At 39.2% G+C, this 27,975-nt stretch overlaps 1 protein-coding gene across 1 annotated transcript; it reads right to left on the bottom strand.

Annotated features, from left to right (window-relative positions):
- Nucleotides 1-14: 14 nt before the first annotated feature.
- Nucleotides 15-27,975, bottom strand: slc7a10a (solute carrier family 7 member 10a). The gene is made up of 11 exons (XM_059355644.1): nt 27,831-27,975; nt 21,536-21,740; nt 20,180-20,331; nt 9,369-9,494; nt 7,833-7,986; nt 6,687-6,810; nt 6,032-6,135; nt 5,268-5,364; nt 4,993-5,142; nt 2,430-2,607; nt 15-2,317 (listed from the first exon to the last, which is right to left on the bottom strand). Exons 1-11 carry the CDS (start codon nt 27,931-27,933, stop codon nt 2,217-2,219), a joined length of 1,494 nt encoding a protein of 497 aa, XP_059211627.1. The 5' UTR covers nt 27,934-27,975; the 3' UTR covers nt 15-2,216.

The raw sequence follows: 27,975 nt of genomic DNA, 5'->3' as shown, positions 1-27,975 counted from the left end.
AAGAATGATCCATCTTAGAAGTGGCTATATTTAATAAGTAATTACATTGTTATTCTTGTACAACTTCACACTCTTTTACAAAACACAGATGTGCACCCGTCAATTGTACAGTATGTAAATGTATCACAACATGTCTGAGGAATGTGATCTTCGTAGTCCCAGGTGCATTTGTAACAGTTTTTTCTTATCTTTACAAAGTATTTACAGATCTCAACTGAGCTAACAGCGCCTGAACGTGGCAAACAGACATTGTTGTCTGAAGTGTGAGTCTCTTAGTGGATTGCATCCAGGGGGGAAATTCCCACCATCTGCTGGCATGGGAAAGGACTGAATGTTCAAATTCAAGATCCAACCTGCTGGTTTTACATCATGTTAAAAAAGGCCACTGGCCCAAACCTTCATATGTTCTGTTGTATGTACAACATAAACAGCTGATAAACAAGTGCTATAAGATATTACATCAGTATCACCTGGAGTAAAATAATTAGCATACTCTGCTTAGGTAGTGGTGCCACAGCTTAATCAATCTGACCATAACTATTAGAAAGCAAATTAGTATTTCATTTGGGCCAAAATAAGTCAGTATCGTGAGTCAACGGGACCACAGACAGCCCATAAGGTCACAGTAGGTCAGTTGGACTATAAATATTTAAAACATATTTCAATCAGGAAGACTCTCTATTCACTTATTCACAAATCTCTCACAGCCGATACTTGGCGATTTTGCTGCAGTCTTTCCAAACAGTCAAACTTTGAAACTGTTCTCTCTGCTGCTGTTAGTTGTCATTTCAGCACGAGAAAAAATGACCCTTCTTCACTTTGTTCACCTCCAGTCCTCATTATATCCAGTGCCCAGAGTTCCTTTCACTGAGTTCTTCCACAGTCCTGCTCCACATCCTGTCATCCAGATCTTCAGCCCACTGGAGCGGCATTCCTTCACTAACCACGGGATCACTACCCTCCTAAATATGACTATGGCTCTCGTCACAATCCTAACTTTATTGTGCACCACGTAAGAAATGTTTTTCATTCACTCTAAACGAAGTCTCTCCTGATTAAACTATATTATATCAATAGTACGGAAGTCAGTTGGTCTTTAAAAAGTCAGTGGACCTGGGCTAATTGCAGAGTGTTTTTGGGAAGTTGGAGCAGGTCCATGCAGGAGTAAATATCCACTGCCAGCTACCCGTTTATCTGTCAATAGGGATTCTGGTTATGTTATCCAGCAGCATGTTAATGGTAAGCGCTGTATCATAACATCAGGTGAGAAATCTGAAATCTAATGTCTTGGCAGGTCAAGCACCTTGAAAGAGTTCACAGTGGCATTTCTAAAGGTGAGAACATTTCCAACAGCCTGTCGACATGTGTTGTAATGATGCAGCTTATTCATTTCTGAGAGAAGCAAGAACCATTTTTCCAGCTGACAACCACCAACTTCCTGTCATCCTCCTGTCTCTTGTGCTGTAAATATTGCTGGGAGCGATAGGTGTAGTGTAGATGATCTTTCTAATAACATGAAGGCACCTACAGTATCTCTCAGGAGAAAATAGTGATGCAGTAATAAAAAAAAGAGAGAATGGGATGTAAAGTAGCAAGAATAGCCATAAACTGTAGCCAGGCAGAGATACAGGCAGAAAAACACTCATCCAAGCTGACAAACAGAAAACATCATGTGAATAATTAGTGGAACACAGCTGAAGGGAGCAGCAGTAAGAAAGAAGTATTGCTTAGTGCAGAAACTGCTTGCATATTTACCTCAAAAAAAGTTATTAATCAATGAAAATACCCGCGCAAACCAAAACACTATACCAGCACATACATTTCATAAGGCACATTAGCTCAAGGATTTAGTTAAAGTCATAAAAGAAGAATATCTTAGAAGTGAAGCAGAGGATGAGTCATGGAGGTTCTTTGAGTGAGTAGAAGGGAGAAGACGAGATAAAGATCCATATCAAAGAGGACCAGTAACAACCAGCAAATAAAAACATATCCCGCAGCTTTAGGGTTTAACATGCTAATGCCCTAAGAGTAAGCATCCGCTTCTTTTATACTGGAGCTTCATCGCAGCCCCAGCCAGGCTGCACCTGTGCAAGAACATGGACGAAAGCCATCTCTTCACCATCCACAAACTGACCAATTTGAAAAAACTGTAAAAACTTGGCGAACAGGCGTTGATGTAAAAAAAAAAAAAGGGAATTCCTCATTGACTGCACTGCTCAGTCAGTGGCTTTGGAGGCAGTGAGGGGTTCAGTCTCTGAAGGGTCTCCCTGAGGAAACACCACATAACACAGCTTCTGGCCCATGTATGTGACTTTTTCTGCAAAACAAAAAGAGAACAGATTTTTCTAGGTTAATTACAGGGACTATGCCAAGCATAACTACAAAGACATTTAAATGTATGTACTGTACAGTGGCACAGCTCAACTCACCAACTAGCCTGTAGAGACATTTGGGTTTGTCCTTCCACCGAACACCCACAAAGTAAACCGGGACTCCAGTCAGCATGATGACCATTCCCAGGCCACAAACCACTGGTTCAGAGTACAGGCTGAAGCCCAGCAGCACAGCCCAGAATATCAAGTAGGTGATGGGGATCAACATGCTCACCTTCACAGGAAAAAAACGCACACATATTTTTAATCTTTGTCACAAAAGATTGCCACAGTAGAGATGATGATTAGAGATATTGGTAACGCTTTATATTAAGGTCCTTGTAATAACCATTAATTGACAAGTAATAAGTTCTTACAAGATGCTTATTAACATTATTGTGTGTTTATAAGCTTATATAAGTGTTAATAATGGCATTACAAACACCCATGACCCACCAATTATGCCTTTGCCATGCCTTTATTAATCTTATTTTGTTTGCTTATTGATATAAAAATATACTTTATTGCTCATCTATAATAAGTTAAATATAAGTTAACTATGCTTTTTGCAACTACCGGATCTAAAGCGAGAACAATGCCTTATTACTTGTTAATTAATGGTTGTTAAGGACCTTATTATAAAGCGTTATCAAGATATTTCTTTGTTTTTACAGTGTATGCAACTGTATCCTAGTATAGGGACGGGATGAGACATAATTTTATAAATCAATTCATGAGAGAATAGTATGGATAATTATGGACATGCTTAATATTTTTAACAAATAAAACCCAAAACAGTGCATGTTCTCTGTTGAGCAATATACACACATATAATGTAATTGAGCTTTCCGACACCAGGGGGCGCCAAAATATTATCCATGTCCATGACCAACTTTAAATGACTATTACCTGGCCGTCACGTCTGAAAATATATATCTATGACGCATAAATTATCCAACATCATCTCTTCAGCAGTGGTGGAAGAAGTATTAGGATCCCTTACTTAAGTAAAAGTACTAATAAAACACTGTGAATTTACTCCACTACAAGTAAAAGTCCTGCATTCAAAACATACTGAAGTAAAAGTACAAAAGTATCAGCACCAAAATGTACTTAAAGTATCAAAAGTAAAAGTACTCGTTATGCAGAGTGGACACACTCAGATTGTTTTATATGTTCTAAATATATTATAAGATTATTTGTATTGATGCATTTATATAAGTAGCATGTTAATGTTGTCCAGATAGGACTAATTTTAACTACTGAACACACTGTTATGTTTTATAAATTTGTAATCATATTAAATCTTTTTTTCATGTTGAATCTGAAAAGTAACTAAAGCTCTCAGCTAAATGTAGTGGAGTAAAAAGTACAATATTTTCCTCTAAATGTAGTGGAGTAGAAGTATAAAGTTACATAAAATGGAAATACTCAAGTAAAGTACAAGTAACTCAAAATTGTACTTAAGTACAGTACTTGAGTAAATGTACTTAGTTACTTCCCACCACTGCTCTTCAGTTTGTCTGCTGAGGTAACGTGACAAGAACAGCTGCCGCACAACTGAGGTGATAAACTCAAATAGTAATGAGTTACTAGTGATTGACCTGCTCCGCTAAGTTGGGGTGCTATTATTATTTACTAAGTTAGCTGAGTTGCAGGCTGCTACATTTCGGACCAGGCCTTGCTCAGTAGTAGAGCAAGGTTTAAGGTTTAAGGTTTAGGTTAAAAATGAAAAACAACCGCAAAGTCTAATTGTTTCATTTGGCTTATGACGTCACACACTATTCATGTTTATTAGCTACACCTACCACCTCCAAGCTAACATTAGCTAACGAGCAACCAAACTATGCTAATGCTACTTTCTTCAGTTGATACGTTTGTTTTATTAAATGCTACGAAAAGAATTACACCCCATGTAGACATACTTGTACTACTCTTCAATACATGTGGGCATTAAGAAGAAATGGTCATTATGAAATTCATGTGAAGGTAAGCTTGTTCGATGGGATTTTCATACCATCCCATTAACTGCCAATTTAGTAATTTCAAATAATGAAATCACTGGTCCATGTCTTGTAGTCCTGTGTGTATCTGAAGCACAGTATGCAGATAGGATAAGAATCTGCACAAGTTTTGTGACTTTTTGTGTGTTTGTGTAGACCACTTGATCATTTTTTGGGGTCTTTTTTATCTCAAACTTGACATTCAAGTACTATATCTCCTTGCATTAATGCTGTCATTTTGTAACCTTTAGATTTTTGAAAAAACAACATTTCCCTGTTACAGATGATAAGATGAAAAGATGATACTTGAGCAGTATCCAGGGCCCTGATAGTTAGTTTGAAGTAAACTGAGAGCTACGACTTTTTATTTTGTCTCTGCATAATGTACTTTATTACCCGTATCTTTTTTATCCACTGCTGATTTTAATGAGTTTTCTCTTTCTTGTTTCTGGTTTCTGTAGCACTTTGAGATTTCTGTATGAAAAGTGCTTTACAAATAAAATGTATTATTATTATTATTATTATTATTATAGTTAAATACAATTCTGTTGGCTTCAACAAGGTCATTTAATAAAACATCCAGTGGTTGTTTTGTTGTGATTCTCAGTTTTCTGTACCTTGATGGGTCTGAGCAGGTTGGGTCTCGTCTTGCGGAGGTAGAGGAGGCCAGCAATGGTTACTCCATAGGACAGATAATTGATAAAGGACACATAGTTGATCAGGGCGTGTGTTTCTCCAATGCACAGGATGATTATGGTGGCAAAGCACTGTGGGGGATGAATAAGAGGAGTTTCAGGATAAAATAAATAATAACCTACCCAAAATAAAGCAAACTGGTTTCATATTGATATTAAAAAAACAGACAAAGAATATGAAACTCTGCATCACTCACGCAGACCAGCAGGGCGGGGATCGGAGTGCAGTTCTTTAGGTGGATCATAGCGAGCAGATAGGGCAGGTGACCCTCTCTGGCTCCTGAGAAACACAATCTAAAAATAGAGAGAGAGATTCTTGGAATTTTAGTATGTGCTAGGAAAACACTTGACACCCTTGTTATTATTTTTGGGACATATCAGCCAATCACAAAAGGACATTAACCCATAAGAACCCATGGTGACACCTGTATAACAAACACGTTAAATCTTCTATTTTTTGTTACTAGGCTAAGTTTAAACCCATTTAACAATTCTAATCCGTTATTAGGATGTCCTGTATTGCATTTAACTTGTTTTGACCATATTTTCTGAACAAATTAAAGTCACAATTTTGATAAACAAAAAGACACATGGTTATTTGTATTTATTTATTATCGATTTATTATTATGCTACTTAAAAACAAATCTAAAAAATTAAACAGAACTAATAACGTCACAATTTTGATAGATGTTGTGGAGATGCAGATAAAAAGGCAAATTTGTGTTAGTTTTTTTAAATTTTAAAATATGAAATATTATAAACATAAATACTATAAGTGCCCAATGTAATGTTTATGTCACATCACAGATCTTTTACATTTAGGGACAGTGTTTTTGAAAACACATGGTGGTATATCCCGCATAACTTTCCTTTAAGAATAACTGGGTCTGGGTTCTTATGGGTTAAAATGAAGGTTCAGCTTTCACTGTGCAGCCAGCAGGGAGTGTGTGTGTGTTTTACCTTGAAGAGGTGAACAGATATCCGTTGATGCCTCCAAAGGTAGACAGTGCTACAGAGATCGGCATTACCCAAGAAAACATCCCTAGTAACTTCTCCCCAAATGTCTGAAACAACACAACATTTGATGGGTCAGATTATTGACTTTTACTGAATGACTGTCTTATTGATTAATTCATTAAGTCCCTAACAGTAACAGCGTTAATTTATTCATTTCACTGAAAGATGTAATTTGATTTCTAAACACCCTGCATAGCTATAGAAGACTGTACACATAAAAGGCTTTTGTGTACGAGATGAAAAACTTGTTTTTAGTCTCTTTGGGTCATTTTTGGAAAAAGAACTCTTAAGAATGACCGCCTTATCCTTTAACAACCCAGGACACTGCTTGAAATTCAAGTCAGTGAAAGGAAAGTAGTCACAAACTGAACTTGTGACTGCTTCCCCTTTTTCCCCTCTTGGATCATGAAAAAAAAAAAAGCTTTAATCTTATTGACTGATTGACTAATTGTTTGGTTGAAGTTTGTATCATGCGAGGACTCTCTGTGGTCAGCAGACTTGGTGTATCCAGACAACAGAGGCACCAGTTAATAGGCAAATAAACGGCAATGAGCTCCTGACGGGAACATGCATTCATGGAGATGGAAGAGCTGCTCACCACTGCCACGGCATTGGAGGCCAGCAGCTCCTCGGGAGTCATGGAGGAGAAGTAGGCAATGTTGGTCATAGTGTAGACGAGGGTCACCAGTGGGATAGAAATGTAAATGGCACGGGGCAGATTCCTAGTAAAAATAATTATATAAGTTATGGTGGTAATTCAAAGGCTTGTGTTCCAGCTTTTTACAGAGCATTACCAAAAATATAACTGAATTCAAACTAATACCACAGTTCTGAACTAACAGACTGAGCTGTAGATTATGTATATTACACAGGGTTCGTACACTTTAGCAGTGGTCAAATTCAAGCATTTTTCAAGGACTTTCAAGGTCCATTTTCAAGCTTTTCCAGTATCTTAAAACGCTTATAAATTGCATGTTTTAGATGAGTACTTGCATACTAAAAGGGGGAGATTTCACTGAACCATACCAACAGCGATGGTGTTACACTTTTAGGAGGAACGGTCTTCATTTCAGATAGGCTACTCATTATTTTTTTACATTGAACATGTGATTATCTATAGTCTATAGATAGATATAGTCAGATTGCAAGAGAAATACAGTAAGAATTTCAAGCATTAACAAGCACTTTATCCAAAATCCAAACACTTTTTAAACCTTGAAAATACAACATTTAACCCCTTAACGCCTGAATTTATATAGCTGTATATAAAAAAAGGTTTTATGTGTGTTTTTGCCTTTAAGTAGATGGTAAATAATGTTGAGATTATTAATTTCACTTTTGCACAAAAAATAAATAGAAATTTTGGTATGTTGCAAATTTGCGACAACAGGCATAATGGTCAATAATAGGATAACAATAACACAGTAATATAACAGTGAAAAAACAATGACAAAACACCCTCGTTTATTTATATAAACCTGCAACAGCAGGTATTCAACCGGCATTGGGGGAATGCAGACGCTATCTCGGCTGGTTGACTGAGTCAAACGGTTTGTCGCATATTTGTGACAGCAGGCGTTAAGGGGTTAAATTCAAGCATTTTCATGGATTTCAAGCACCCCTACGAACCCTGATTACAGTATAGGTGCAAGTGTTACCATTCAGACCAAAACAGTGTGTCTACTGTTTATATGAAAACCTGTAGTGATATGAAATACTGCATCTGTGCATGTGTGTGCCGTACTTGCGTGGCTCCACCACCTCCTCTGTGACATAGTTAAGGAAATTCCAGCCGCTGTAGGCGAACGAGGCTTGAAGGAAGGCCAGCGCTATCTGTCCCACTGAGGGGTCCTGGCTGAACTCAAAGGCCACGCTGGGCCGCAGAGCATCATAGTGACCTGGAGGTTGAGAGGAAAGAATGTGTGGCTCAAACAGTGCATTTTTTCCTGGTATTTACCCTTTATCGGGCCAAGAACCATATTTGGTAACTTCAGTGGGGAGAGGTAATATTTCAAGAAAAAAGTTGCAAATTTACTAGATTAAAGTGGCAAATCTACAAGAAAAAAAGCCGCAGATTAAAGACATTTAAAGTGACAAATCTGCGCGAAAAAAGTCACAGATTTACGAGAAAAAAAGTGGGGAAAAAACCAGATTCACCACTTTAAATCTCATAAATCTGCGCATTTTTTTCTCGTAGATTTTTAGATTTTTTTATTCTGGCAGTATGTAATATTCTCCAATATTCTCTAGGGTTGAAATTTGGAATTTGCAAGCATTTCAATGAGTGCCCTATTAAGGGTTAAGAGGCTTTAAGTACCTTTTTCTTTTTTTTTTTTTTTTTTTACATTTTTTACATTCCATTACATGAGTAACGGCAATGACATGAGTTCAACTTCATCTTGTTTTTACTGGTTGGTCAAAAGTTGCTTTGTGAAGTTGCTTCTACCAGAAATGGTTTTATTGCTTTGGCTCGTGATGTGCACCAGGGGTCAGCAATGTCAATATATTATAGTCTGCCGTGACAGAATTTACTGTCTGGCAGCAGCTTTCTGCCCAAATGACCCAATTACAAACCAACAAAAGCCAAACTGCTGTTGGTTCATGGTCCAACACAGAAGTCTTGTTTAGTTTATCTAAAATATAATGCATTTTAAGCATGAAAACTACTCTGTGAATACAGTGTGCAGATGAATCCTTCATTCATCTTTCAACTGTTTTTGTCTGTTTTTTGGAAAGGCAGTTTTTCAATCTACATGCATCCTACGCCAAAATAAATGTTATATATTCTAATAAACAATACTAAGTTCAAATCTTATGGAATATATAAAATAATGCAAACAGAAAAAAGTTTGTTGAAATACATAGGGAATGTATACATTTAAAAAATTAAAGCAAATAAAAATAATAAAATAATAGCAAATAAAATAAGTATAAAATATAATTAATTTTGAAAAAAGGCAAATTAAATGGGAAAAGTAAATAAATAAGATAATAAATACAAAGGAATTAAACTGTTTTATCTACATTTATTTTCAATACCACAATGTTGAACTTATAACTTGTTATCATGTTGTTATGAAAATGTAGTATAGCTAACTTGCTCCATTCTTTTATACACTGTTTTTCTTTGCATTCTATTCATTCATTTGCCATTTCCATTGTGTGTCCTCACTGAGATTACATAAAATCAATGTACTACATCAAGATTTGCTTAGTTAATTCCAATCAAGAACACAGAAATCACTGTGATGTTGAGGAATGGGTGTGTGTGCGTATTTACCTCTACAGATTTGGACGAGTCCGACTATTATGATGAGTACCAGGGCGAGGAGTTTCCCCACAGTGAAAACATCCTGAATCCTTGTCGCCCAACGGACACTGGAGCAGTTCACCCAGGTAAGGAATACTGCGGAAACACATACAGATACACTTAAAATCATTTAAAAGCACCAGGTTTCTGACAGGCTTTGACTCATTTGGCAGCCCTGTAAAGACGTAAAATCGCAAAAACGTAAAAATGAAATAAAAAGTAACATAATATTTAACCCTTTATCAGGCAAAGAACTATATTTGGTAACTTTAGGTAATATTTTGAGAAAAAAGTGGCAAATCTACAAGAAAAAAAGTTGCAGATTTACGAGAAAAAAAGTGGGGAAAAAAGCAACTTTTTTCTCCCAGATTCGCCACTTTAAATCTCATAAATCTACGCATTTTTTTCTCGTAGATTTGCCAATTTAACCCTTAATAGGACACTCATTGAAATACTTGCAAATTCCAAATTTCAACCCCAGAGAATATTACATACTGCCAGAATGTGTAAAAAAACATATGAAAATAATATTTTGAGAAAAAAGTTTACAAGATTAAAGTGGCAAATCTACGAGAAAAAAATGTGCAGATTTATGAGATTTAAAGTGGTGAATGTGGGAACTTTTTTCTCATAAATCTGCGACTTTTTTCGCACCGATTTGCCACTTTAAATCTCTTAAATCTGCAACTTTTTTTCTTGTAGATTTGCCACTTTAAATCTAGTAAATTTGCAACTTTTTTCTCGAAATATTACCTGAAGTTACCAAATTCAATTCTTTGCCTGATAAAGGGTTAAAAGCTGGATGCATGGACTACATGTATTCTGCTGTTTATTTCATATTATGTTAAAGCTAAGATCTGTACATTGTCAAACTCCATGTGACTCCACATTCCTCTCTTGTCAGCACACAGAGGTAAAAGAAAGAACACATCTTTCCTGTCAAAACAGACAGTCTATGGAGTTTAACACTTCCTATTTCCCGTTTCCTACTTGCGTGTGTGTGTGTGTGTGTGTGTGTGTGTGTGTGTGTGTGTGTGTGTGTGTGCCCTGGCTCCCCACAGTACTCCCTAAGCCAACGACCTTCACACTGACCCTTAGATTTACGTGTTTGCAAGTGCCACCACAACAAGGGCTGGCACACTTCCAAGTGAGCCAATCCGAGCAAATGTAAGTGGCTCTCCAGTCGCCCTCAAACTCAAGAGCAGGCAGGCTTACAAGTGAGAGGTAAACCCAGAAGGAAGCGTGAGTTGGGTTACAGGAACAGAGAAAGAAAACATTTTGAGGACTTTTGTGTTGTTGTTGTTGTGTTATGGCTGGAGTTGTGTTCTGGTTTGTGTTTGCAAGTTGTACTTAACAAGTTGTCTTTTTTAAGTTTAAGATACGCAGTCTTGTACGCAACACATTTGAGCCTGAAAAACAATGTACTATGAGTGTCGTTCAGTCAACATGTGGAATGCATTATTCTGTAAATGCAGAGCAGAGCCTCTAGCTGGATGCTGTATTAGGTAGGGTTAGGTATGTAAGGTATGTGTATGGGCAGAGAGGAGTGTAGCATGTAGCAGCGTACTCGAGTCGGCTGCCTGAACTTGCTTGCAGGCTTCACTTCATATGTGCTGTCTAATACACTGTGTTGTAAATGTGCGGGCAATTTTACATGCCGTCATGTTTGAATAGACATGTGAGACACTTTTAATCTGACCTTCTCAGACATTTCTTTTTTTTTTGAATAAAGACTGGCATTATTTAAATTAATGAACGCATGCTTATTTAAGATGTACACTTCCTTCTCCAAGCTCTGGACTAGAAAGGGGGATAAAGGAGGTGGGTCCCAACTTGCAGCTCTGCAGCTAGACCCTTCCTCAATGGTTTCAGTGGTATTTTTAGATATTTTTTGGGGCATTTTGTAGCTTTATTGACAGTAGAGATATTGAGAGTGAAAGGGGGAGACAGAGTTGAAGACAAGCGGAAAAGGGCTCCGAGCCGGATTCAAACCCGGGCCGCTAGCTTACGAGGACTGGGCCTCTGTGGTATGCGTTCTACCAGGTGTGCCATCGGGAACGGGCCCCCCTTCTCAGACATTTCTATATCACTTCTAATATGGCTGAAATCATTTTCCATTTCATTTCATTTAGAAATGTCCAGACTCTGGTAAACAATATGAGGAAGTGGTCCAATCGCATATAATGCTGGTGGGAAAAGCCATCACAGTAAAGTGGGCCAGGGATGACCCTTCTTCTACTTCCATGTGGAAATCTTTGATATTCGAGGTTGGGACTCTCACTATATCGATGAAGTTAATGTTTTTTTGCAGAAATTGTTGTTCTGGGTGTTAAATATAATCTGGATTTGGGGGGAAAATAACTGCGATCAGATGTCTTAATTGCAGACATTGGGCATGTATCAAATCCAAATACACAATTATTCTAATAATTTTTTTCATCATATTTTGTGTGTCTTATTATGTAAGCGCAGTGCCTTTTATATATATTTTTTTATTTTTTTATGTTCATCTTTTATGAACCAGTTCTGTAACATTATGGTTTGTATGTTTGCCGCTTGTAACAAACAAATGTAACACTATATGAAGTAAAACATTAATGGTATAGCAGGCACAAGGTTAATCAGACAAAGATATTTAATCCATGTTATTATGTCTTTTTAAGAAAACTAATACATTAATTTACTTTCAATTCAAATGTTTTATTCACAATGGAAATCAGCATGATAACCATTTAATACTGTGAAGAACAGATTCTTCTCATGTTAGCTCAGTCTACCAAAGTGATTTTTCATTCAGTGTATTACTTTCGGTGAAGTGAAAAGGCTGTGCATCATCAACCAAACACACAACTTTCTTAATGTAACTTACTTACATCTAAACATTTCTACAACCCCCTTTGAAGTATGATATTAAAGTACTTCTGATGAATCCTGGTTTAAAAGTGAACTGTGTGTGTAGGATTTTGTTCAGTGTAACATGAATTGTAAGATGTCAAGCTACATTTATATACACTTGCATGTTGGGTAACTCAGTATCTGGCCCAAATTGAACATCTGTATAATTTGTATACCCCTTCTGTTGCCTTCATCCATTTAATTACTATTGCATGCGTCCCATGTTCTCACACGTGCTAATGTGGTTCGTAAAATGGACTCTCCATTTTAGGAACCACATTAGCACGTGGTTTAGACGACAGGATGTGGATGAGCACACATCCTGTCTTCTAAACGACAGGGCTTTTCTCATGTCATCAGTTTTTGACATCTTGTGTTGTCTTCTTTCCCTCCAGTCTTTATTTAAATTATATATTTCTCAGTTCCTCTCCTGCCCTCTCGCTCCTCCTCACTTTTACACACAAATGCGCTCTTACAAGAGCGGTGTAGATGTATGTGTGTGTGCGTGTGTGTGTGTTTGTGTGTACAAGCATATATGGGTGGAGAGTGTTATCGACCATGTCATCCATCACCGGGGGAAGGTTTCCCTCCCACCACAGAAATCAGAACAAACTGCTTCCGTTGGCGCAGGCACATACACACACGTGTGCATTTTTGGCAGGATGTTTTGGTGGCACCGGGCAGAGCTTTCTCTCCCCTACAACACCACGGTGTTTTATAGTCAGTTACCCTAGGGGTGTTGCATGCATTTCCGTTCCTGTGAAATCCCCCACGACCACCACCACCTACCCCCCCCTACTTCCCTCAGTGTTAACCCTGACAGGAAGGAGGTGCCAGTGGGCTTTCAATGCGACAGCACAGGTAAATCTGTGTCCTGCCATCACAGCTTCTATTGAATGCCGCCTCAGCACTAGAATACTAAACTAATTACTGCTTTTACTCTTAATGGATTCTGATCCCAACTTGGTGCAGATTTATCATGGGGCTTTAACCTCAGGAACGCCTCCTCTTGGTCCAGGATCTGGTCACAGGAGTCACTGAACTGGCAGTAACCCCCCAGTTCTGTCCGTCCACCACAAGGTATCTGACACCAGAATGGCTTCAGACGACCGTAAATCCTCAAGTTTGAGTCTGGGCGAAATACACGCAGAGACATGCTGACAACTAACATAGTCCCATCAGTGATGTAGTGCAGGATAGACAAAAAGGAGGCTGAACCCAGCCATCACTTTTAATTTGTCTTTTTATTTGACTCCAGACTTAAAGGAATAGTTCAGATTTTTTAAAGTGAACTCTGTGTCTTAACGGGTTATTTTGGAATCACTAAAGTCACACAACAACACGAACAAAGACCATATAAATGGAGGTTAGATCACAGCTCACAGCAAGCCACAGTGATGAAAATATTCTAAATATAGCTTACACTTTTCTTAGGTGGCTATTATACGTTTAGCTGCTGACCCTGTCCTCAGCAGCACATGTATTAGCTTATGTGTCGGTCCTCCTGCCTGTTCTCTGACCTGGGTGCATCTACCTTAGGTTATACTCTTACTATGGTTACGCAATTCATACAACCCCACTTCCAAAAACTATTCTCAACTATCCCTTTAAACTCAGACTGTTAAACATAGAATGGGAAGCCCATAATTAAAATTAAATGGTTATTAATCATGCAGATGATGAACCAATATATAGCTGAACAAATAGTCCTTTGACTTGTGTGCTCATTTGTAGTTTTGTGCAGTTTTGCTCCCAGGCATGAACTAAAACCAGTTGTAACAGGAGTAAAACATTTTTTTTTTAAAAAGCACCTCCATCATTCCTGTTTTCCAGGAACAGACTGACAGTCTTCTGTTTTTGTCGACAGCTCTCTCATAACCATGGTGCATGTGTGCATATATTTTTATTGTGTTCACTCTTAACTGATGACATGCAATGTTATTATGGGAAGATATAGTAATTTAAAAAAATGTATATAATTTTAAGGAATGGGCAACCTTAGAATCTGTTCACTTCATTTATATTTGATTCATGAGGCTAAAGATTACATCCAAAACAACTACAAGTTAAAAGGTAGTGTTTGTTTGTTTTTCATGATAACACAGAGATGGAAGAGAAGATATCAAGCCAATATGTGCATTATGTGATGATCTTGATCCCATCACTTTTTTTTTTTTTTCAATGAACCACTCACTCGCTCTTAGTCTGCTGACTGAGCATGGTTCCTCAATCAAACTCTAAAGTGGTTTCATGCAGCATTCATTATAACGAGTACAGCATGGCCATGGAATCCATGTGGAAGTCTGCCAAAATTAAATTAAAATCACTCAGCCACAGTAAAGTGTAATTTGTGCATGATGTCTGTATTTATACTTAGCCTGCACACTGCTTTAGTAGTGTCTACGCTGTGCCTATAGTTGTGTATTTCAGACTGTATGGAGGGCTGAAACAGTACACAATGTGCCTGTGAAAGTATTTAAGCTTCTGGCAACAGTTGGGCTGAAGCTAATTAAATCTACTTTTTTTTTATATAGATGGACAACAATGTTTCTCCATTAAATTGAAATGGAAGTTTGCATTTTTATTTGAATAACGACCTGATTTCTTCGGCTTGTTTTGTGGAATGTGTTAAAACTAAGGTCGGGACTCGATTTAAAAAATTAATATAATTAATTAGAGGCTTTGTAATTAATTAATCGAGAGAAGTAGTTTTTTTCACATGGATTTTTAGTATACCATTGAATAATGACTGAATACATAAGCTTAAGCAACAAAAATATTGTTTATTTTTGTTCAAGTCACAGACCAGTGCAATTTTTGCCATTAAGTGTAGCAATAGCATATTTAGAAATATAGTACATTTCATAAATTCAGGTAGCCTATAGGTAGGTAGACCTTCTGTAAACTAGAATACTTTGGTTTTTTAAGTAAAACACAATCCACGCAAGCTACCACACTAGCCGCTAGCTGCTATATGTTTAGCATTGAGGTGATACTTGAGACTCGATGTGCTGCGGTGATATGTGAATTCCTTGTTGCATAGCAACACAACCATGCTCTTATCGACGCTTCCATCCGTTGGTTTTTAGTAACTAAATGTCCCATTATCCACGGGGAAAGCGTCTCATCAGCTTCTTCCTTCATGTTCACTGTGGTTTGTTGTTGTCTGAACTCATGAACGCTAGTTGGTGCTCCAGTATAATCGGTCCGCCTGAAACTCATCCAGTGAGAAACGTTCCGCGGTGCAAAAATAAATGCGTCAATTTTTGTGTTATTAATTAATCTTAATTAACGCGTTAAAGTCCCGGCCCCAGTTAAAACCATCCATCAAACTCAGTGGTCAAGTTCAACTCCTGCTTGGCTGAAACATAGCCCTTCTCTTTCTGCCACTGCTGCACCACCACACTGATGTACTACAAACAAGTGCTGAGTACATTTGGCTCCCTGCTGTGCTGGAATGAACAACATGAGCTGCTGTTAATGTAGTAAACCTAAGTGCGAATCTGGATGTGTATCCCTCCTTATTTGAAAAGATATTGATTGTTGGGGATTATGTGAAATGAATGATATTCTATCGTTCATTGCCTTTTTGCAGATTGGTTAATCCTCAATAGTAAGAGTGATCAATATTTGACAGAATGAAGTGGTGTTACAGAGTAAATCTTCTGAAGCCAGAGTGCTAGGTGTTTGGCTGTGCTGCTGTGGGCTGTTCAGAGCTCCTATTCTTAGAAGGAACACTAACAACCCACAACTGGACCAGTCTGGTTTTCACCGACACAAACACCTGGGGGTCACTTGTGACTTTCATGCCGCACACACTGGGGGAAGGAAGGGGGGGAGGGGGCAAATATCTAGGCTGTCTCACATTCATAAATCTGTCACTAAGAAAAGTTCAGTTGACATAGCAGGCTGTGCAGAACAACATATAACCCAGGCAATCTGTTTCAGACAAACACTGTCAACCAAATGCTAGAAAATCGTATTATTTTATCCTTGACAGTCTTGAAACTTTAACTTTTTTTTCCTTAAGTGACTTAAAACTATTTTGTTGATTCTCTTTCGGCAGATTATGAGTAACATGACAGGTTTTTGCTCCTGTGGATCAATACATGGTGTGTGGTTTTTGGTGCTGCATTTGCCTAGAGGTGCATTAATGATGAGCACTACTGCACAGTGACTCACTGTTGTGTAAGCCAAAGGCTAGAAGAACGTGTGACCTTTGAATGAAAATAGCAATCTGTCCTCTTCTCTCAGTAAAGGCTGTAGGTGGTGAAAACAACAGTTTTTCCACATTTGTGATGGTGGCATACAGACTAGAGCCCGACTGATATTATCAGCTAATATCAAAGGTATCGGTATGTCTCACTATTGACATACATGTTGTCCAATATGAAAAGTTGTTTTTTTACACAATTTGGGAAACGATGCTCGGGGTGATTTAGAAATAGTGTTATTTTTATTGTTTTCTTATTCAAATGGTCAGCAATTGATTTACACTGAACACAAAGTACTTATGTTTATTTTGCTATATTTTATTAGTCTATTCAGTTATCACTTCTATAATGTAAAATAATGTTAAACATTCAGTCATTTGTTTAAGAAAGCAAGCTTCTTGCAGAGCTCTATCGGTGCACAATCTGCATAGAAAAGGTCTTTTTTTCATTCCAACTCAAAAATGTAATATGTCGGCCACAATGTAGGTGAATATTTCTCCTCTAAAATTGGCACCAGCCTCAAAAATCCCATATTGGTTGGCATCTAACACAGACCAAACACAAGTTTGTTAATTGCACGATCGGTTTCGGAGGAATGATGTGTCCCACTTCCACGCATCTGCTTTTGGTGTTTGCTGGTGTAATTGTAGTGATAAGTCTAACCAAACCATCAATTTGTCTATCATCTGAGAGTCTTGTAGGGTTCAAAGGAATCTTCTCTTCTGTCTGTTATCACCAAGCCTTTTCCCTGCTCATAAGTTAATGTTGGAATTTCAAGCATAAGGGATAGAGCTTATGTAACGTCTGATCACAGATACATGACAATCTCACTGTGACAGCAGGACCACAGAGGAGGACAGAGGCGGTACTGAGCAGCCAATAGGAACATCAAACAGCCAACTACAATGTCAGCTGGCCAATGGGGTCTCCCATCATTGATGTGCAAGGTGTCCTGCCCATTTCCTGTTTCCATGGTGCTCAGTGACAGGAGCTTCACGGTAACCACTGTGAAACAATGCACAATGGCGTAGACACACCCTCTCATTAGCGGCGTCCACAAAGGCTGGCACCATTATATAGTCTGACACTGATACTGACACACACAACCCCGTACCACACTCAAGAGAACAGCACATTAAAACACTCACACACAGAGTGGGCCCCTGTTTTAACATTCTGTCGCCAAAAATAGTGGAGGTCCAGCAGGCGTGCTCTGCTCTGTTAATGCTAACCCCGGACCAACACACGCACACGCTCTCAGGCACAGATACCCAACCCTCTCCAGTCTATCCCCTCGTTTCTCCCTCCAGTTCAGACAAGAACAAACTGGCTGGCTTGTTGGACCAGATAGATGCACACTCTGCTTTTGCCACTGGCTATTTAATTACAGATTTCTGTACAGTAAAACAGTTCAAGGAAAGACGGTCTACAGATTAGAGGCTGGAAATAGAGCACAGCTCTTCACAGGGAATTATCAAATGACAATGACAGCTGGCTGTCAACGATCAGTCTCCTAATATCTTCAAGGCATAAGATGAAAGGAGCTGGATTTTAGTTGCAGAGTTAGCTTTTTCCTCGCTTTACATTCATAAAGCCTGGATCCTGTCTCCCAACACATTGGTCACTGAGTGCTCAGGTTATCCGCTTGGCTGGACAGATTTGTCTTTTTTTTCAATGCTTCTTTTATCCAATTACAGTGTGCTCTGACCTTTTAACCTAAGATCAGCTACATGTAAGGTGGCTCTAGGAAAGAAAGTTTACTCTGATGTTTACCTCAGTGAGAGTCCCTCTGCGTCAAACAGTCAGGTGACCTGAATGTTTAAAGCAGCAGAAGGTCTGCAGTGTGACACGGAGAACCAGCCTCTGCCTCTTTCATGATGAAAGAGGCAGAGAACAGATTGGCAACCTTAACCCTCACAAGCCAACAGGAAGGTCAACCTGACAGTCACAGTATCATTACGCCGATGGGATCCTCTGAGACTGATTTCTCAACGACTGTCTGCAGACTAACATCACCAACACCTCTGTTTACTCAAATTTTATTGAGCCAATCAACCTGACAAACCAGGCCAGCATCAACCTGCCTGTCAGAGTCTTCCGGCACAAACTCATCAACAGTCAAACTACCTGTTGTCTGTTTGTTTTTCACAGCAACAATCTCCGTGTCTGAGCATGGAGGCAAACCAGGAAGTGCCTTAACCCATTGAGGCCTAAAACGCCTGTAAAACCTCTGGGCGATTTTAAAATGAGCTCATAAAACCTGAAGTTTTTCTGGAAATTCAACAGAAGTGTCAACGCTTCCTACTAAATAATAGATTTTTCAGCCTCTGTAGCAGATAGAAATGAAATTCAAAAAGTATTTGAGAGCTTATACAAATACTACTAAACAACGTATCCGCTTTCCAGGCTTCAATGGGTTAAGCTGCATTCTACCGAAAATTTCCAGCAGGGGGCGCTAAGTTTGGCTGCAAAAAAATTCTGTCCAATAATTTCAGTGCAAAATGAGAAAACTTCTCACTTGATTTATTACCTCAGAAATTTTTTGTAGGACAACACTATGGTCTCAATCGCTCGTAAAAAAATATTCTTCAAGACTATTTGATGTTAATAGTTCTATTAACGGCCCCATTTAGAAGAAAATAGAGTTAAAGAATCACATGATTTGGGGCGTGGCTACCTTTGATTGACAGGTCACTAACAAGGCGAGCCGTCATCAGGAGAGAAGCAGAGCAATGCAAGATGGCGACGAGTGTAACGCTAAACTCGATGCTTCAAACGGGCAGTCCACAAACCAATGAGTGACATCACGGTGACTATGTCCATTATTTATAAACAGTCTATGGTTTTTCACCAGTTTCCCATATTGTGTAATTGTTGGTGTGTGAAAAGATCAATCATTAGATGAGAGACCGATACCACTCTTATATCTGTCATTAAATAGAAACAACCACCAAGACATGGTTAGCTTAGCGACACAATAAAGACTGTAAAAGGTGGAAAAAAATTAGCTAAGCTCTGTCCAAAGGTAACAAAATGCTCCTACTAGACCTTTACAGCTTCCAGGTTGTATTACATTGTGCATTGTCACAGCTCTTCTACTCCAACAGATTTCAGGACATGCAATGCTTAACTTTCAACATAAATGTGATTTGAAGACATTTATTTTTGCATATAGTTTACAGAGAGTACCACCATGTTGATGTGGCACAAGATGATTGAACTCACAGGGCAGAAATCCTGCCAAGGTTTGCTACTTGACATTCTGGCTTGAAGACTCTGCAGCATCTGACTTTAAATTAAATGAAAAGAAGCACCCAATGTCTCCCTGCATTCCCCCCAAAATATCCCCACACTGCACAGAACAGCATGTGATTCAGTCTTTTGGGTTCAACTGAAGAAGCTTGTGGTTATAATTTACAGCCGTGGTTACCCTGGCTGAACATAAAGAAGGAAAAAGCACAGCACCTATAGAGACTCAAGCTTCATTCATTTAAAATCTGAGGAAAAGGAGACCTCAGAGTTTGAGATACATCGATTGACAGATGATCCCTAGGAAGCGCAGTTTGGAAACATCATTGGAAAAAACTATAAATAGACTAAACAGAAGAGCTCGTGATTCATGACGAAAACTCTTTTGGACCTTCATAGGGATTCGGGCTGTTGGTGACTCACAGATACAGATGGTGGCGAGGAGTCTGGTGGCGATGTATGGAGGCAGGCAGTCCTGGAAGGCTGGCTGCAAGACGTAATTGGAGAAGGTGAGAGCGATGACTGCCAGCGTGGTTGGATACATAATGAGGACAGCACTCCACAACAACAGGAAGCTACAGGAAGTAGAGACAAAAACACAGGATTTTGTAAGTGAGCTGTTATCTAAATACTGTGAAAGAATCAAAATGCTCAATCCCCAAAGAAATGCACACAGCCCCTATTCAGAAACTGCCTTTAAGCGAGCCATCAGGACTCCCGTAAGACTGCGTCACAACTGTTGCAATAGTCATTCCCCAGCTGCAATAACAGTGCAGAAACACAGAGTACAGATGTAGAACACCATAAAAATACTGACCAGTCAGAGCAGACTGGACTTTTTTACAAGCTGGTCTTTAAATGACAGGTGCTAAAATGGGGTATATTCAGTCAGACCGCATCAATGGTGGTTTCTAAGGGGGGTCAAGTGGGGAGAAGTGCCCCAGTAATATTAAGCCTGGACCTCCCTCTGCCCCCCTAGATCCCGGCCAACATTATTGGCTTTAAGAGGCTTTAGCAGGCTATGTTAGCAAAAGTAATTATACTGGTATTCTATCAATCACATATATGAAGACCCTCCGGGGAATGCATTGGTACCAACCATGTCGTGATATGTTGCTGGGAAGGGGCTAAATAATGCTCCAAAGTTTTGTGCAAAATATTGGCATCAGAAAAACTGGCAGTGTACTGTGTTTTGGTCAGGGAGGGGACTCTTGCTGCTTTAAGAACTAAGAGCTGCTCAGCACACCCATAATTTCCTGTTGTTGGTGTCTTTACAGCATTTGTTGTAAGAGACTGTTGCTCAGACAGTGAAAAACACTATATAGCAGGTAAAAACTGTTGCTGACAGCAGAATACAGTATATCTTACCTTATTGTGACCTTGAACTTTTTTAAATTATTTTTTGTTTATTTTAATCATGTGAAAATAAGCAACACAGGACTGAACGAGTGCCTCCACTGGCGTGCGCAATGCAAGGTACATTTGACCTTCTCAGTCTACAAGTGCTGCTCTGTGATCAGCTGATGTGTCACATGACCACATGAAAGTCACAAGGCCTTCACAACTGAATGGTTCCAGACAGGCAGTCCTAATAAATAAGCCCTCTTGTATACAGACCCTGGACTGTTGCAGGGTAATTAATACCAAGTGAGCACAAGAGCTGGAAATGAACATGGTCAACATAAAAACTTATAGAAACTGTACAGTTTAGGCACAGCAGAGTTAAAAAAAAAAAAGAAAAAAAAAAGGGGGTAACTGGACAAAAGCAACAGTACTTACCCCACCAGCCCTCCAAAGATTTCTGTCACATATGAATAGTCTCCTCCAGACTTTGGGATGGTCACACCCAGTTCGGCGTAGCACATGGACCCCAGGGCACAGATCCCCCCTCCACAAACCCAGACGATGAGTGACAGCCCCACGGAGCCTGCATGTTCCAGCACTCCTTTAGGTGAGATGAATATGCCAGAGCCAATGATGTTCCCTATGGAGGAAAACAAAAGTTTAAGGCTCTTTCCACTTAAAATAACTAAACATTTGGGGTCCAACACAACTAAAGTCAAGTTTGGTTCACACCTCAGTTTAGGAGGCACGGTTCAGTCTCAGTTTGGTACAGCAGAGGAACAAAAATGTAAGGGTTAGTTTCTTTTAATCTATTAAAAGTAGTGAGGACTGAGATAACATTTTGCCCACTGACAACTTTTGTTAACTATTTTTATTACTCAAATAAGTAATATTTGATAAACTTCTGTAATACACTGTACAGACACAAAAGGCAACCGTTCGCTACAGAATAACTAAAGGACACTAATATGTGTGCATTAGGAGGAGTGTTTCAATTCCTTTAATCTTGGCTGGTTACCATTGTAAATGCCATTTGCTTCAGAAACTGTTTTATCGTGTTCTGCAGCTGGGATAAGGAGTTTGTTCTCTCCTTGTCCCAGTGTTTACCATATCTGTCCCAAGATTCTATATCCCCAATTTGTCTAGCCTCAGAGCTGCCATTTTAAAGCAATGTCAATTAAATATAGGACCAGGCGCAGTCGCATCGACTGTCCATTGTTTTGTAAAACCCACCGTCCTCATCAAACAAAACTCTCTCTCTGTTGCTGTTGTAGCTGACTGGATACCCTCAGGCTGGTCTTCCAGCTCAATCCACATAGTGTATATAGTGAACCCTCTGCAATGTGATGGTTCAACACAAGTACGGTACACAAACCGTTGCAGCCCTATTATATTGAGCTAAATATTTAGCAGTACTTTTGTAGGACAAGCCTACCTGTAAGCAATCATATTTAAATTGAAAATTTTAACCATCCAAAACATTTTTTTTTGCAATCAATTGTTCTAAAGCTGCTCGATCCACACACAGGCTTTCTACACAGACTAACCAAACCAGCTTGGACAAAGAAAAAAAGCTACCAAGAAATTCCAAGAGGCTTATTAAAAAGCCCCAACCATTGAAATAAATGTAATTCAACTGATCACCTGACTTTTGTTTCATTTAATGACTTGCATAATCTCCAAAAAACACCTTATCATTATGTCTGTCTTGTGGTGTATTGTGAAAGGGTTTTTTTTTTTTATCTAGGTTGGTTTTTGAAAGTATTTAGCTGAGTCTCATCACTGCTATCAACCAAGGGTCAGAGGTCAGAGCATCCTAACGGAAAAGAGAATGCAGGTTAAAGAAAATTATAGTTCGACTGAAACTTCAACTTGCATACTGCAAAGGAAAATTGTTCTAGCAATCATCTGATCATGAATGTAGTTTGATTTTTTAATAGACATCATTACAGTCTCAGCAGGTTAAACCTTGCTTCTGTCCCCTCAGTGTTGTGTTTACTTCGGCCTATGTTGCTGGACGATTGCATGGCTTTAAAATAGTGTATTGTCTCAAGAATTCAACCTGCCAAATAGAGACAAGGATTATTATTTTAATGCACTGAAGCTCTCATTGAGATAATTATTGTATGCTTTTAAAGTTAAGACAGCACAAACATAAATACAGGTAAATGATCAAAACTAGTTCGACACCATTCACACACCATGGCTTGTTTAAATTCAACTGTCTGTGAGCTGCCCTTATAATATCCAACTGTCTGTGAGAGTTGATTAGTTGTAGAAGGAACCAGTCAGTACAGCTGCAGTGAAATGTATGTGACTAGTTAGGCTACTTGTATAATTCATATGCCATAGAGAACACCTGTCCCAGAGATGTACCGACACAAACTAAAGTTAAGAATCGGTTAACCCAGTTCGGCCTTGTGGTGTAGTGGAAACATTGAGGTCCTGGCTCAGCTGTCCCCCAAACAGGGATAAACAGAGGTTCCCTGGTGGCTCAGTTGGCTAAGGCACGTACTAATAATCCACCATGTCATGAGTTCAAATCCAGCCTGGCATATGTCATCACCCCTCCGAAAAGAAAAGATGTAACAAAAACTAACAAGCATGAGAAAGTAACCAAACAGCAGCTGTCCAAGCAAAACATGTTTTGCACTGTCGTCCATGTTTTTCTCTTCTTTGAAGACCTTTTGGACAAAAGAGGTCTTCACAAAAATATGATTCTGTCCACCGCAAACATTTTAGCTGTTAAAGCCCAGTGAGGCACACCATCCCAGCTTCCCTGTTGGAGCAGCTCTGAATGCTCCCTAATGATGCAGAGGGAGAGAGGAGGTCCGAACGGTGCATTTATCACTGTCAGATTTGATTGTGGAGGCCGTGGTGAGATGCAGAGCATTACATAATGCCTACATTGTGTTTGTTATGTCATAAAGTTTGGCATCCAAGCTGAAAGCGTGAATCAGAGTCCTACTGACCCTCTCAGCCTCCCCGTCATGTAGCTGAGAGATTTTCTCAAAGTCGTTGCTCAGATTAATCATCATTATTCAAATCATGGAGAAGAGTAGGGAACCAATTTTGTGTGAATAATTGTAAAGACAGAAGGTGTGTTGTCTTTATTTATCTTCATGGATCTGTCCAACCAGTATTAACCCATTGAGGCCTAAAACTGCCTGTAAAACCTCTGGCCGATTTTAAAATAAGCCCCTAAAACCTGAAGTTTTTCTGGAAATTCAACAGAAGTGTCAACACTTCTACTAAATAATAGATTTTTCAGCCTCTGTAGCAGATAGAAATGAAATTCAGTAAGTATTTGAGAGCTTATACAAATACTATAAAACGACGTATCAGCTTTCCAGGCTTCAATGGGTTAATTGTATTAATGATCTTCCCCCTGAGAAGAACAATGTGCAGGTGATTGTTGGGGTAGAGGTGGGTTTCATAAAATATGTAAATATTTGTTAACCACTATGTTATTGTCTAATTACTGATAAGTTTGGTATAAGTACTTACAGTTTGGTCAGATATTAATATGTGATTTCATGGCTTTGGTTTACTGCTTGCTACTGGTCCTGAATGTAAGCAGTAGAAGTTGCACACAGAGAGGCAGCAGACAGTCGTCCACCTTACAAGAGTGGGACGTTGGATATGTGAGTAGGCTGAATCTGGTGGGTAGAAGCATGACTCAAGTTGTATGTGTGTATAAACTGCACAGGATTCACTCCATCTGTGCTTCACAGAAGAGACTTGGCAAGTGGTCAGAATCTGTGTCAGTGATTTTAGCAAAGACTAGCAAAATATAAAATCAGACCAAGTACATATAACCGTTTCTGATATACTGTAAGTCTAAGTAGCAGCTGTGGGTATATCTTTAAAGTTCTACAAATATTTGTACAGCCTGCACTTGCCAAATAAAAAAAGGCAGGCTGAAGAATGAGTATGAACTGGGACTATATCAGTTTCTATAAAGGCACAATAGATGTGACCTTGGTTAAAAAAGATAAGGTGTTAAATAGGGCCTAACCAATATGTGATTTCAAGAAAATATTTAGTGGGAAAAATTCACCAATGACATGATGATCTGGCGGTCGATAAAATTAATTTTTGAGCTGAAAAGAAATAGTCCTGTGTGGATCTTATACTGATGCGACTCTGCAAAGGTATTCAGTAGGTCGTCGGATACCAAGAAAAAAAAAGAGTCAGTCAGCTATTTAACCTTCCTGCACATTAACTTCTGTGCATGATGTAGTTTCATCACATTCTATGTCATGTTCTCCGTCACCTACCAGGCAGTAGTAGTAGTTTTTAACTCCTACCCTTTGCTTTTGTCCTATCTCAAGAACTGTTAGGACGAAAGTTTATTTTGAAAGCCAAAAGGGGAACCCTAGAGTGTCTGTGACACCGAAGGGCACTGACCAGGTCGCTGTATCTGACACGTTGTGAGTGAGAATGTGTGTTGGGTTGGGTGATAGAGGAAAGATCATTTTACTTGTCCAGCACTCTGCTGTACTAAATAAGTGATAATAACAGCATTTCTAAATCACCTGAAGCATTTTTCTGCATTTTATGTTCTGTAAAGCTGATTTTATATTGGTGCATATCAGACAAGAGATATGCTGACACCAATAGATGCTGACACTTCTGTGATTAGCCAATATCTAGCTAATATATATTGTCTTCTAAAACGCTAACATTACTATTAAAAGCGCCACACTGTCTGGTTTGGGGGCGGGGGGTTGTTCTAAAAGGGGGAAAAATGGGTGAATTGTACCTTTTCTGATTGAATATGTATTATGTCCTGACAACCCAATAAAGATATATATGAAAAAAAAGTGCCACACTGTAGAACTCAAGGTCACAAATTGTGCTTCACATTTCATCTTCCTCTGAGATCTCATATAAAAAAATCTGTTAATAATTTGCCATCATGATAAAACTGCCTCTGTTTATTACTTGTTCTGTTAGGTATCTTTCTGCTCAGTGAAATACTTTTCCAATTGATTTTCACATTTATTACCATAAAACACGAGGATCAGTGAGCTGCAGGCATAGGGGGGATTCAGCAATGTAAAAAAAGAAAGAAACTTAAACCGCAGTTCAGTGGGCTATAATGGCTAACATCTGTCTTCAACATTCAGTCACTTTGGTTTGTTCCAACATCTCCTTTACTTGGGGTCCGCCTACTTGTGGTTTAGGACCTTATCATTTAAACATCTCAAAGGCAGAGGTTCACTTGGGAATTATGGCAGTACTGTATGTTTTAACTGGAACATTCCTTATGCCCCGCGACATGTAGCTGGCACCAAAGAGCGCCAGTTAACTCTACTACTCTACTTTACCTCTCTACTACCCCTGCCTGTTGTATGGCAACAGGTGATTTAGTGAGATGGGTAAATGATGGCTGAAAGAAAGGAAAACCAGACCTATCTGAGATTATCTTTAGTTTTGACTTCAGAGTTAAAAGTAATTTGTGAGGAATGTCAGGACGCAAGGCGACCTCATGTTACATGCTCTTATTTATCCAGTCTACCAAAATTCTGTTTAGTCATGTCAATTGTTGAGTCCAGTCCATTACTCCTGCATGCTTTTGGTTCATAGTATTGTAAGTATAGTATAGTAACTAGCCAGAATGTATAAATAAATGCAAGATAACTGATATAAAAAGGGTACAATGCTCAATTTAGTACAAAACAGCAGAGCTTCTCTTCTCTAAACATGCAAGTTAACAACCGGTTTCATGTAATGATTAATAGGTGAGTTAAATTGTATTAAACACATCCAAGTACAGAATGTCTCACTCAAAAATAACTTCATGACCTCATGACAGCATTCATGTGATGTCATTAAGTCAAGAGGTGCGGCCCCCTCCATAAATACAGAGGCTGGACCCTAGACCAGCCAGAGGCTGATTATCAGCTGGCAGCTGGTGCCTGGGGAACCCTCTGCTGCAGGTTATGTAGTAATAGCACATACTGCATAAACTGCTGCGTTTATGGCTGCAGATGTGGTTGATTTACTGTAACAATACATCACTGTTCAGCACATCATCATTTACAGGAAACTAGCTCAAACAACACAACTTCCTGTTACTCCCTATGGCTGCATATGTATAATGTAAATGTCACGTGCTGTGCCGATGAGTGCATTTGTGGTATGAGATGGTTGCATTAGGATGACTGCACAGCATTAATGCCTTGCTTCACCCATGCAGTACTCCGGAGATGGAACCCCTAACCCTGGCAGTGTTACAGCGTTAATGCTCACACAGAACCATATGGAGGCTGTGTTTTGTCTGCATGCCTTTCAAGTTCGACATCCAGCCACGTAGGCATGTCCATATTCAGATGATCCAGACTGATGCAACAGTTTCCACACAAAACCTAAAACTGGAGCGAGACATCAGAGGTGGAGCATCCCCGCGTAAAAGCGACTCTTTCCGTGCGCATTTAGGCGGTTAATGCCAAAGTCAGAAACCATTTCTGTCAAATTAATTTCCCCACACACTCCCAATACACTTACAGTAGACCGGCACCCGCACAAAAACTGACCCCATCTGTGACTGCCTCCTATTGTGTGTCATGAAACTTTTACTACAAAGCAACAACTGCACACCCGCCACGTTACAACAGTTGTTTCCGCCAGCCGCCGCTCAACACGTTTCTCCCAGAGTTCACCGTGTCGAGCCGCTCTTCATGAATGGTAACACGATTAAAGACAAAAGCTGTCACACACTCACCGATGATAATAGCACAAGCGCTCAAAAGTCCAATTTCTTTTTTCAGAGTGACTCTGTCGCTACTGGAGTTTTTATCCTTCTTCTTTTTCTCTTTGTCCTCCATCTCCTCCGCCTTGCAAGTGTGCTTCCTTCCCGCCTCGGTCCG

Source organism: Centropristis striata, chromosome 2, assembly GCF_030273125.1.
Source record: "Centropristis striata isolate RG_2023a ecotype Rhode Island chromosome 2, C.striata_1.0, whole genome shotgun sequence".
Lineage (NCBI taxonomy): Eukaryota > Metazoa > Chordata > Actinopteri > Perciformes > Serranidae > Centropristis > Centropristis striata.
The sequence above is the reverse complement of the archived record's forward strand: the minus strand, read 5'-3'. Positions and strand labels throughout refer to the sequence as shown.

What these genes read in the sequence shown, in the direction of transcription:
- slc7a10a (XM_059355644.1), bottom strand. Translation starts at nt 27,933, where the DNA reads ATGGAGGACAAAGAGAAAAAGAAGAAGGATAAAAACTCCAGTAGCGAC. An exon ending in CCTCCAATGCCGTGGCAGTG is followed by an intron (nt 6,136 to 6,686) that starts GTGAGCAGCTCT and finishes GTGTTGTTTCAG; the next exon opens with ACATTTGGGGAGAAGTTACT. An exon ending in ATGTCTCTACAGGCTAGTTG is followed by an intron (nt 2,318 to 2,429) that starts GTGAGTTGAGCT and finishes TTTGTTTTGCAG; the next exon opens with AAAAAGTCACATACATGGGC.